The following is a 12,420-nucleotide window of genomic DNA, read 5'->3' as shown; positions in this document are numbered from 1 at the left end:
GCTATAAACGGCATGTGTTTAATAAAGAGAATAATTTTATGTATGTACTATGTCTCACAGAATATATTTTGTATACTTACTGCTTTAGATCTAGGACATCTTTAAATAAGTTGTTCAGAGGGAGGTTGGAGCTGCGTGTGCCCTGGGTGCTGGGGCGCAACCAACAAGCGTCTCTGCCTCGGCCAGGTTATTTAGATACAGGACAAGGACAGCTAAATGTATTCTGGGGAACAGTCTAGTTATATTTATGGTTTATTATATGGCCCCCATACACATTACTGTTGTCGGGTTCGGCCGACTTTGGTCTAATGTGTATGGGGGTCTCCTGATTCTTCCCTGACAGGTTACGTGAGAGAGAAAAGGATCTGGCATGTTGGATTTCCAATGACTGATCTCTAATTTTCTTTTCGATACAAGGCACCTTGAGAAAGAGTTGGACGGCAGGGGAGAATGGAGGTGAGGGTGGATGGAGGAGCGTGGAGGAGGGCAGAGAAGCATGGAGGAGGTGAGGGAGGACAGGGGAGCATGGAGGAGGTGAGGGAGGACAGGGGAGCATGGAGGAGGTGAGGGAGGACAGGGGAGCATGGAGGAGGTGAGGGAGGACAGGGGAGCATGGAGGAGGTGAGGGAGGAGGCTGGAGGAAGAGAAGGAGGAGGACAGAAGAGGAGGAGGTAAAGGAAGAGAGAGGAGCCTGGAGGAGGGGGACATCAGAGGAGCCTGGGAGAGGAGGAGGAGGTCAGAGGAGCCTGGGAGGGAGAACAGGGGTGTCTGGCAGCTGCTCTATCTTCGAGGACTAACCTTAACAAAGCACTCCTATGTATGGGAGAGATGGCTGTAGCCAAATGATCCTGTACATCCAGACCTGTGTATGTCACCATCAGTGAAGGCAATGGGAGACCAGGCAACTGTGGGTGGTGGGACAGCACCAACCAACCCTGACTCTCAGATGGAGGTCAGGATCCAAAAAGTGGTGGAGAGCAATCCAGAAGGCAACTGCTGCTACAAGGCCAAAAAATTCAAGGATGTTACGGCAAGTACCATGGCCCTGCTGGTGCTGAAAGGTGTTCATGAAGATGGGGATATTTTATTTATTCTTTTTTTTTTTTTATAATACATTTTTCAACTTTTTGTAAGATTCTTGTGCTTGTAAAGTGCTGTGGAATAGGTAAACGCAGTATAGATAAAGGTGATTATTAGGAGTCTGTACATCCAGACCTGTGTATGGGGAATCTTTCACTTAGACGAATACTCAAGGGGTTAAAAAGAGATGGCTCAGCTGTGTGGTACCCAGCATGCAGCGGGGGATGGACTGCTCCAGCTCGCTCTCTCCTCCTCCTCCTTCTCCAGCATCCTCAGCATCTCTGCCGTTCATTCCTTATGCACAGAACGTACATACAGAGGGAAAAGGCGCTGGGATACCCCCAGCATGGACCACGACCAGTGAGGGCAATGGGAGACCAGACCGGTGTGGGTGGCGGGAGAGCGCCAGCCAACCCTGAGCCCGAGATAGAGGCCAGGATCCAAAAAGCAGTGGAGTTCAAGACGGAAGGCAACCGCTGCTACAAGGACAAAAAATTCAGGGATGCAATAGGCAAGTACCACCGGGCCCTGCTGGTGCTGAAAGGTGTCCACGAAGATGGGGAGGAGAGGAAGGCCAATGGCGGAGCGGGCACAAGACTGACAGAGGCTCAGAAGGTGCGGGTGGAGGCCACGGAGATCGAGTGCTATGACAGCCTGACTGGTAGGTGGTGGAGGCTCCGATGAGGGATGCAGCTGTGGAGGGAGGGGGAGGAGGACTCGCTGATGTGGAAGTGACAGAGATTAACCCTGTGAATTGGGATTTGGAGGGAAGCAGGGGGTCCTTTGTGCTCATTAACCTTTTGTGTGCCAAAGGGGGACACAAAAATAAAAGTTTACATGTCAACTGGTAGCGAGAAGGATGGAGCATGGCAGGTGTGTCACTCTATGCTCCATGTTTTATAGCTCCTTTCCGTCTACCCTGCAGTAGGAGGGGCAGACTTCATATCATATCTCTGTCACCCTGCAGGGGGCGGTACAGACTACATGTCAAACCCTTTGTTCCTCCCCCTGCAGGGTAATAAGGGTATGACATGTAGTCTGTTCCGCCCCCTGCAGGGTAATGACTTCTTACAGTCTGTGCGACCCAAACCATCTTTGCACTATCCAGATAGAGGCCGACGATTCCCTGGACTTTAATTTTCCTCTTTTTAAAAGAAAATTAAAAATTTCCAAATTTTACTGAAAGTTACAGAGCATCTCCCTCCAAAATATATTTTTTTAGTACATTTTTGGTCGCGTTTCGGTGCAAGGTATATGTTTTGAGTTGTCGCTCAACTTTTCTAGACTCCTGAACAGCACTTTTATATACACTGCTCAAAAAAATACAGGGAACACTTAAACAACACAATGTAACTCCAAGTAAATCAAACTTCTGTGAAATCAAACTGTCCACTTAGGAAGCAACACTGATTGACAATCAATTTCACATGCTGTTGTGCAAATAGAATAGACAATAGATGGAAATTATTGGCAATTATCAAGATACACTCAACAAAGGAGTGTTTCTGCAGGTGGGGACCACAGACCACATCTCAGTACCAATGCTTTCTGGCTGATGTTTTGGTCACTTTGAATGTTGGTTGTGCTTTCACACTCATGGCAGCATTAGACGGAATCTACAACCCACAGGAGTTGCTCAGGTAGTGCAGCTCATCCAGGATGGCACATCAATGCGAGTTGTGGCAAGGTTTGCTGTGTCTGTCAGCGTAGTGTCCAGAGGCTGGAGGCGCTACCAGGAGACAGGCCAGTACACCAGGAGACGTGGAGGAGGCCGTAGGAGGGCAACAACCCAGCAGCAGGACCGCTACCTCCGCCTTTGTGCAAGGAGGAACAGGAGGAGCACTGCCAGAGCCCTGCAAAGTGACCTCCAGCAGGCCACAAATGTGCATGTGTCTGCACAAACTGTTAGAAACCGACTCCATGAGGGTGGTATGAGGGCCCAACGTCCACAGATGGGGGTTGTGCTCGCAGCCCAACACCGTGCAGGACGCTTGGCATTTGCCACAGATCATCAGGATTGGCAAAGTCGCCACTGGTGCCCTGTGCTCTTCACAGATGAAAGCAGGTTCACACTGAGCACATGTGACAGACGTGACAGAGTCTGGAGACGCCGTGGAGAGTGATCTGCTGCCTGCAACATCCTTCAGCATGACCGGTTTGGCAGTGGGTCAGTAATGGTGTGGGGTGGCATTTCTTTGGAGGGCCACACAGCCCTCCATGTGCTCGCCAGAGGTAGCCTGACTGCCATTAGGTACCGAGATGAGATCCTCAGACCCCATGTGAGACCATATTCTGGTGCGGTTGGCCCTGGGTTCCTCCTAATGCAGGACAATGCCAGACCTCATGTGGCTGGAGTGTGTCAGCAGTTCCTGCAAGATGAAGGCATTGAGGCTATGGACTGGCCCGCCCGTTCCCCAGACCTGAATCCGATTGAGCACATCTGGGACACCATGTCTCGCTCCATCCACCAATGTCACGTTGCACTACAGACTGTCCAGGAGTTGGCGGATGCTTTAGTCCAGGTCTGGGAGGAGATCCCACAGGAGACCATACACAACCTCATCAGGAGCATGCCCAGGCATTGTAGGGAGGTCATACAGGCAGGTGGAGGCCACACACAATACTGAGACTCATTTTGACTTGTTTTAAGGACATTACATCAAAGTTGGATCAGCCTGTAGTGTGTTTTTCCACTTTAATTTTGGGGGTGACTGCAAATCCAGGCCTCCATTGGTTAATAAATTTGATTTCCATTGATATTTTTGGGTGATTTTGTTGTCAGCACATTCAACTTTGTACAGAACAAAGTATTCAATGAGAATATTTCATTCATTCAGATCTAGGATGTGTTATTTCAGTGTTCCCTTTATTTCTTTGAGCAGTGTAGTTACACATACGGAAAGACAGGAAAAAAGGAGAGCCGAAAAAAAAACAGGCGGACCTACCCTTCAGGATTGTAGGAAAGCAGTAATATGACTAGTTTGGGAGTCGTTATTAGTGGCCGTAGATATAAAGTATATCACACCTTCATTATTCAGTTCTAAAGGTTTTTTTACTTAACTGCAAGTATTTGGGGAGAAAAATCATTTTTGTAATTTGGTTTCATTAAACATTTTGCACCGTTTAGCACCGCGGAGAATCGGCACACATGGAGGATAGACATTATCACTCATGAATGAAACCTAAGCTGCACCCAATAATGGAGTCAAGTTTAACTATTCTTCTGTCTTTATAAAGTGTATATCAAGGATTTATTAACCCCCTTAAAGTATAGCTGTCATTTTTGTAAAACTTTTGAATTATTATAAGGCAGGGATGTTAAACTCAAACACACACAGGGCCAAAATGAAAAACTTGGACAAAGTCGCAGGCCAACCAATATACAGTATAATGGGCCCTACAAAGTCCTCCATACAGTATAATGGCACCACATAGTCCTCCATGCAGAATAATGGGTCCCACATATTCCTTCATACAAAATAATGGGCCCCACATAGTCCTCCATACAGAATAATGGCCCCACATAGTCCTCCATACAGTATAATGGGCCCCACATAGTCCTCCATACAGAATAATGGCCCCACATAGTCCTCCATGCAGAATAATGGGTCCCACATAGTCCTCCATACAAAATGGGTCCCACATAGTCCTCCATACAAAATGGGCCCCACATAGTCCTTCATACAGAATAATGGGCCCCACATAGTCCTCTATACAGTATAATGGCCCCACATAGTCCTTCATACAGTATAATAGGCCCCACATAGTCCTCCATACAGAATAATGGCCCCACATAGTCCTCCATACAGAATAATGGGCCCCACATAGTCCTCCATACAGTATAATAGGCCCCACATAGTCCCCCATACAGAATAATGGGCCCCACATAGTCCTCCATACAGAATAATGGCCCCACATAGTCCTTCATACAGTATAATAGGCCCCACATAGTCCTCCATACAGTATAATAGGCCCCACATAGTCCCCCATACAGAATAATGAGCCCCACATAGTCCTCCATACAGAATAATGGGCCCCACATAGTCCTCCATACAGAATAATGGCCACTCATAGGGGTGGCGGATCTGGGGTCGCGGGCCAAATAAAAACACCCTACGGGCCAGAGTTTGACATGTATGTTATAAGCGCTGCAAAGTGTTTGATTGGTGGAGATCCGGGACCTGGGACCTCCTCCGATCATCAAAACACAACTCTGAAGTGCGTATCTCTATGGGGTCCGTATGTACACCGCTCCTTGAGAGTTAATGTACGGACCCGTACCCTTACTATTGAGCCCGTACACCGCTCTGTGCGCGCAGCTCATGCAGAGGCCACTCATTTCAGAGCGTTGTTTTGATTGATGAGTGGGGGTCTCAGGACATGGACCCTCATTGATTAGAAACACTATGCAGGGCCTGTAATATACAAATTGACAGATACACTTTATGGAGCACGGCTTTTTTTTCACGGCTGACTTTTTTTCATTGCTATATTAAAAATTGCACAGGAACAGTTTTAATGCCACCAGTTTGGGGTATATATAATTTTTTTTTAATGAATTTTTTTTTTGGGAGGGGAGAGAGGATGGAAAAAAAACCCTATAATTTTGACATTTTATGTTTTGGGTCTTTTTAAACTGTATTTGGCAGGTCGGTACAAACATAACGTTATCAATTAGGTGTGTTTTTTAGGGAATTCAAGGCCCCTAAACACATTGGATGAAAGTTGGCTGAACCCGCCGATTTCGGCAGGACTGTAAGCATCTGATGTGTATGGGGGGGACTCCCGAATCTTCACTCCGACAGATGGGTTAGCAGAATCTTTATTTTTGCAAGCAGATCGGTGCGGCCCCCACTGACAGCAATCAGGATGGGGTGCAACTTTCTAACTACTACACTGTCCTTATATTGCAAAAGTGGACTTTCTGGAAAAAGGGGCAGAGGTGCAGATACAGAGGGGTTTTTTTTTCACACGGGCAATCATGATCTCACATTCAGTGAGTATTTTCCATCATCTGCATTACTATACAACCAGGTAAAATTGGCACCGGGTGCATTTCCATATTTTGCATCTTGTCCTGGTTATTTCCTGTTTTGCTTGTGCCCTGTTCTGTATAGGAATAATAATTAATAATTATTCTTTTTTCCCCCCGGTAATTGCTCCCCACAGCCTGTTTGCTGCAATCTGAGCTGGTGAACTACGAGCGGGTGAAGGAATATTGCCTAAAAGTGCTTGAGAAACAGACCAGCAACTTTAAAGCCACGTATCGGGCCGGCATCGCCTTCTACCACTTGGGAGACTATGGCAATGCCTTGCTCTATCTCAAGGAAGCTCGAAGCCGGGAGCCTACAGGTAAACCTCGCTTCCCAAATCATGGCCAATAGTCATCATTAGTACCAATCATCTATTATGAAGTTCAACTTCAAATGTGGCCTATCAAAGACAAATAGAAGATCTCCAGAATGGCAATTAAGGGGTTATTGCCATCTTCACACATGGGTATTATCAGATAGATCTCGTAAAAACGAGCACTTTTCCAATCTACAGAATATTTAAATTTGCAGCCTTTCTTGAGATATTAACACTTTTGTTTACTGCTTGTTGCCTAGGAGACCGACCACCGCTGCTGTTTAGCTTGAAAGCACTGAACTGAAACCTGCCAGGATTAAGGAGGTAACGGCACACTCCAGCAATCCTGGCCAGCTTCAAAACAGTGCTTACAAGCTCAATAGAAAAGAGCTTGTAAGCACTGTGCGTATTCAACTGTCTAACAGCGGTGGTTGGTCTCCAAGGCAACGAGCTGTAAATAAAAGTGTTAATATCTCAAGAATGGTTGATAATTTTAAAAAGCAGTAAATTGCAAAATTGCTTGTATTTACAAAGACTATCTGATCATATCTATTTAAGAAGATGGAAATAATCCTTTTAAATAAAAATAAAAAAAATATTGAGAGACCATTTATGTGACAGGTCATATACTGAGCTATCAGGTTATTTTAAGTTAATTATACACCATCTGTGATACACAGATATGTGATATACATTTGGTGGGGGACCGGCTGCTGAGACTCCTCCTGATCCCCGGAATGGGGGACCCTAAGTTCTCTGTGTAAATGGAACAATACTGAGCATGTGCAACCACAGCTCCATTCATTTTCCACTATCATTCTATAGACAGTTAATGGAGCGATGATCGCACATGCTCAGTAACTTTTTTTTTACAGTTTGGCCCCAAATTCTTGGGATCAGTGGTGGTCTCAGCAGCCCGACCCCCCAGAAGTTAATAATTTATCCTCGGTCCTGTGGATTAGTGATGCATTTTCTTTGGGACAACTACTTTAGGGGACTTTTCAAGTTTCGAAAACCCATAGTTAGGATTTTCTTCTATTGCCCAGAGTATAGAGGGGCAACAAAAGAAGGTTTCTGGAGGACTTGTCCTGTATGACACAGCCAACCCATGATATGGATGGGCACGGTGTAAAGCTTAATTTCCACTGTAATGGCGCTACAAGATTTCTAGATGATCGTGAGGGTCCCAACAAAAGGGCACTTATTTCTCTTATCGGGGAACCCTTCTAAATTGTTCCTCGGGAATGCTCTGATTTTTTACTCTTTGTATGGTTGCGGTCAAACATGGCATCATATCTGTTCCCTATATGTCTACTGCAGGCTGATTTTTTTTTTATGGAGTCACCCTTTAAGCTAATTTGCATATAGAGCAGAAATGTGACTGTTCTCTTTTTTTACATACAGACACCAACGTTCTTCGTTACATCCAGCTGACAGAAATGAAAGTCCAGAGGTCAAACCAACGGGAAAGGAAAAATTTTAAGGAGGTGATCGGATAGCCCAAACGTTAGACCCGACCCTAACCCTTCACCAAACTTGTATGTTGAGAACTGTGAGCAAAGAGCATGGCGGCTAATATTGAGCATCGCCCTGTGCAAACCTCAACAGTCTTTCTATCATCCGGAGAACACGATCTAGAAGAATAATGCAGCTCTGGCACTTTATATAAATTTATTTAAGGAAAAAAAAATGATTATTTTAGAAATCTATCTGCCTCTCCACTACCTATAACGTGTCAATGCATGCATCAAGTGTTCACGTGTATGTGTGTGTATTTCTATAAAGGATAGACGACACACACAGATGTATGAAGTCTCCGGATATGGACGGGTCATGCTCTGTAGCACTGGAGACAGCATGCTGATTTAAAGGAAGCCCCCAATTTCGGTTCTCATCCATGCCATATTGCCTCATTAACGAGGATTGCCCTAATGACAAAGTATCCCACGAGTTGATTCTTACACCCTCGTGAAACGGAGACTTTTAAAAAAAATTCCTAACCTTCGCTTCTCTTACCTGTCGTCGCCCCCCGCATAGACGACCGCGTCGAGTTCAGATTTACAAGGACTTTCCACAAAAATGGATGTTAAGTGTGACGCCCGACCCGATCTCTACATGTAACGCCGCCTCTGCACCTTACACTTCTAGTCAACGCTTTGCACTTTCGGCATAAGCGGGAAACAGAATTCGGACAGACCTACTACTCCCTCATGCCATACAAAGTGAAAATTGTGGCTCGTTCTTCAGTCTCAGAAAAGGATGTTGTGTAGGACTTTCTTTTGTAAATAAAAAGCCGACAAACTCTGTTTCTGCATTTGTTTTTCAAAGTTTAAAAAAACAACAAAAAAAACATAAAAAGTGAAGCACATATTGCTTTCCTCAAGTATTGGGACTGCGGTCTCTTGTGTGGTGGTGAATAATAAGAATTAGTTTCTTATTTAAACGTACAGAATAAATATTTTGCCCAGTTTTAATGTCAAAAACTTTTTTTTTGGTAAAATGATCTGCAAGTTTTTCTTTTCTTCATCAATTTCAGGACCCGGACAGTTTTGTGCTTTTGTTTTTTTCAACCCTTGTACCAAGGGCCATTACTTTTTCATTATTCCATCACTATAGCGGCACGAGGACTTGTGTTTTGCAGGACTAGATGCAGTCCTGAAGACAACATTCATTTTACCATATAATGTACTGAAAAACTAGCAAGAAATTCAGGGAATTCGGGCATTTTGATTTTTGCTTGTGTCGTTTACTGTATGGCCATGTTCACACATGTTGTTGCTTTTTTCTAAGTCACAAATCTGCAGCAAAGCTGATCTCTGGCCGGAAATCAGCTGCGTCAAAAACACAGGTTTTGCTGCGGTTTTTGTGCGTTTTTTCAGCGTTTTTTTTCAATGTCCTTCTGTCTCTATGCATGTACATAAAGTTCTGAGAAAAAAAAGAACACCATTCTATTTTGCCATCAAAAACGCTGAAAAACCTAACATGTGAGAACATAGTCTAAAGTATTTTATAGTCTCATAGATTGGACTTTGCGGCAATATATGAAATATATTTATTTTTCTTTTTTTTGTAATTTTTGGAAGTGATTCAAACATATATATATATATATATATATATATATATATATATATATATACAGTACAGACCAAAAGTTTGGACACACCTTCTCATTTAAAATTTTTCTGTATTTTCATGACTATGAAAATTGTACATTCACACTGAAGACATCAAAACTATGAATTAACACATGTGGAATTATATACTTAACAAAAAAGTGTGAAACAACTGAAAATATGTCTTATATTCTAGGTTCTTCAAAGTAGCCACCTTTTGCTTTGATGACTGCTTTGCACACTCTTGGCATTCTCTTGATGAGCTTCAAGAGGTAGTCACCGGAAATGGTCTTCCAACAATCTTGATGGAGTTCCCAGAGATGCTTAGCACTTGTTGGCCCTTTTGCCTTCACTCTGCGGTCCAGCTCACCCCAAACCATCTCGATTGGGTTCAGGTCTGGTGACTGTGGAGGCCAGGTCATCTGGCGTAGCACCCCATCACTCTCCTTCTTTGTCAAATAGCCCTTACACAGCCTGGAGGTGTGTTTGGGGTCATTGTCCTGTTGAAAAATAAATGATGGTCCAACTAAATGCAAACCGGATGGAATAGCATGCCGCTGCAAGATGCTGTGGTAGCGATGCTGGTTCAGTATGCCTTCAATTTTGAATAAATCCCCAACAGTGTCACCAGCAAAGCACCCCCACACCATCACACCTCCTCCTCCATGCTTCACGGTGGGAACCAGGCATGTAGAGTCCATCCGTTCACCTTTTCTGCGTCGCACAAAGACACGGTGGTTGGAACCAAAGATCTCAAATTTGGACTCATCAGACCAAAGCACAGATTTCCACTGGTCTAATGTCCATTCCTTGTGTTCGTTAGCCCAAGCAAGTCTCTTCTGCTTGTTGGCTGTCCTTAGCAGTGGCTTCCTAGCAGCTATTTTACCATGAAGCCCTGCTGCACAAAGTCTCCTCTTAACAGTTGTTGTAGAGATGTGTCTGCTGCTAGAACTCTGTGTGGCATTGACCTGGTCTCTAATCTGAGCTGCTGTTAACCTGCAATTTCTGAGGCTGGTGACTCGGATAAACTTATCCTCAGAAGCAGAGGTGACTCTTGGTCTTCCTTTCCTGGGGCAGTCCTCATGTGAGCCAGTTTCTTTGTAGCGCTTGATGGTTTTTGCAACTGCACTTGGAGACACATTCAAAGTTTGCCCAATTTTTCGGACTGACTGACCTTCATTTCTTAAAGTAATGATGGCCACTCGTTTTTCTTTACTTAGAATTTGTATTATGGCAAGAAAAAAGCAGCTAACAGTCTATTCAGTAGGACTATCAGCTGTGTATCCACCTGACTTCTGCACAACACAACTGATGGTCCCAACCCCATTTATAAGGCAAGAAATCCCACTTATTAAACCTGACAGGGCACACCTGTGAAGTGAAAACCATTTCCGGTGACTACCTCTTGAAGATCATCAAGAGAATGCCAAGAGTGTGCAAAGCAGTCATCAAAGCAAAAGGTGGCTACTTTGAAGAACCTAGAATATAAGACATATTTTCAGTTGTTTCACACTTTTTTGTTAAGTATATAATTCCACATGTGTTATTCATAGTTTTGATGCCTTCAGTGTGAATGTACAATTTTCAAAGTCTTGAAATACAGAAAAATCTTCAAATGAGAAGGTGTGTCCAAACTTTTGGTCTGTACTGTATATATAATATAAATATTATATACATCATAAAAATGATATATATATCTATCTATCTATACATACATACACATATATATAATATTGTATATATAAAGTTTGAATCACTCCCAAAATTTAAAAAAAATTAAAAAAACATATTTATATTATATATATTATATTTTTTATTTATAGATTTTTTGATATATATATATATATATATATATATTCTTTTTACATTTGATTTTATGCTATGTACAGTAGTTCCCTTTGTTGACTTGCACTTACGATCTTGTACTAAATAATGCAATTCTTTAATATTACAATATACTGTAAATATAAAGATCTCCTATGAAGTCCGGTGCATGGCTGGGCTTTATAGATGTACTAAAGATGGGGGTCTTCTGAAGGCCCCTAGCTGCCATGGTAAATCAACATCACCCTGCGATTTCATCATGGAGTATGAGGAAGGGTCGGTAAATACGCACCCAAATAAGTGCGCAGTCACATGGCAACATTTAAAGTCCCCAAAGGTGGACAATCCCTTTAAGGGTTTATTCTAGGAAGTTTCTAAAATCTTCCTGAAAGTAACTCCTTAAAGTGGGATTGAAGAGTACTTGTCATTTCAGGTGACTTTTCAGAATAAGCTGCTTGTGCACATGGGGGATTAACACCATTTCTAGACATTATATGACTTGTATCCTGCAGTTTTCCTCTCTACAGGCTCTGTGTCGAATTATCAGTCATCTCTAAGCTAGTGAGCGGAGACTAGCAGCTATGATGCCTCCCATGTACAGTCGTGGGTGATTCCTGTTCCTCTGTCTCTGTAGCACGCGTTAAGAAGCAGCAACATGGAGGACATTATACACCAATACTGAGCAGTGTAGCTGTGAATTCAGCTCCAATTGAGGGGAAAAAAAACACTAGACAGCATCAATGCACACAATGTATTTTTCTGTCTGTTCTCTCACTCAGTTCCTTACCCTCTCCCATCTTTGTAGGCTTCAATAGGCAGCTGTAATCTGATCCCTCAGTGAGCTGGGGGGGGGAAGTGGCTCATAAAAGGAGAAGGAAGCACAGTTCACAGATAAGATATATCACAAAGTTTCTGCTACTTATTTGTACTATTGATTTATTCAGGTTTCTCAACTATTTAACCCCCATGTCGCCTGTGTAGCAGTAATATATCCAGATATCACTAATTAAGCTACGTGCCATAGACCAGATTGGTAAAATTCTTTATTAATACT

General features: G+C 43.4%; 1 protein-coding gene across 1 annotated transcript; it reads left to right on the top strand.

The window, feature by feature from the left end:
* The first annotated feature begins 1,268 nt into the window (after positions 1–1,268).
* TTC9B (tetratricopeptide repeat domain 9B) lies at positions 1,269–8,735 on the top strand. Its single transcript, XM_073641468.1, has 3 exons — positions 1,269–1,741; positions 6,250–6,432; positions 7,834–8,735. The coding sequence occupies exons 1-3, from the start codon at positions 1,378–1,380 to the stop codon at positions 7,926–7,928; spliced, it is 642 nt and encodes a 213-aa protein (XP_073497569.1). The 5' UTR covers positions 1,269–1,377; the 3' UTR covers positions 7,929–8,735.
* Positions 8,736–12,420: the final 3,685 nt, after the last annotated feature.

The sequence above is a fragment of the Phyllobates terribilis genome, unplaced genomic scaffold, assembly GCF_046119375.1.
Source record: "Phyllobates terribilis strain yellow unplaced genomic scaffold, ASM4611937v1 Scaffold_7__3_contigs__length_470593459, whole genome shotgun sequence".
Lineage (NCBI taxonomy): Eukaryota > Metazoa > Chordata > Amphibia > Anura > Dendrobatidae > Phyllobates > Phyllobates terribilis.
The sequence above is the reverse complement of the archived record's forward strand: the minus strand, read 5'-3'. Positions and strand labels throughout refer to the sequence as shown.

Coding starts and splice junctions, on each gene's coding strand:
- TTC9B (XM_073641468.1), top strand. CDS start 1,378: ATGCACAGAACGTACATACAGAGGGAAAAGGCGCTGGGATACCCCCAG. Junction 1,742..6,249: donor GTGCTATGACAGCCTGACTG/GTAGGTGGTGGA, acceptor TGCTCCCCACAG/CCTGTTTGCTGCAATCTGAG. Junction 6,433..7,833: donor TCGAAGCCGGGAGCCTACAG/GTAAACCTCGCT, acceptor TTTTACATACAG/ACACCAACGTTCTTCGTTAC.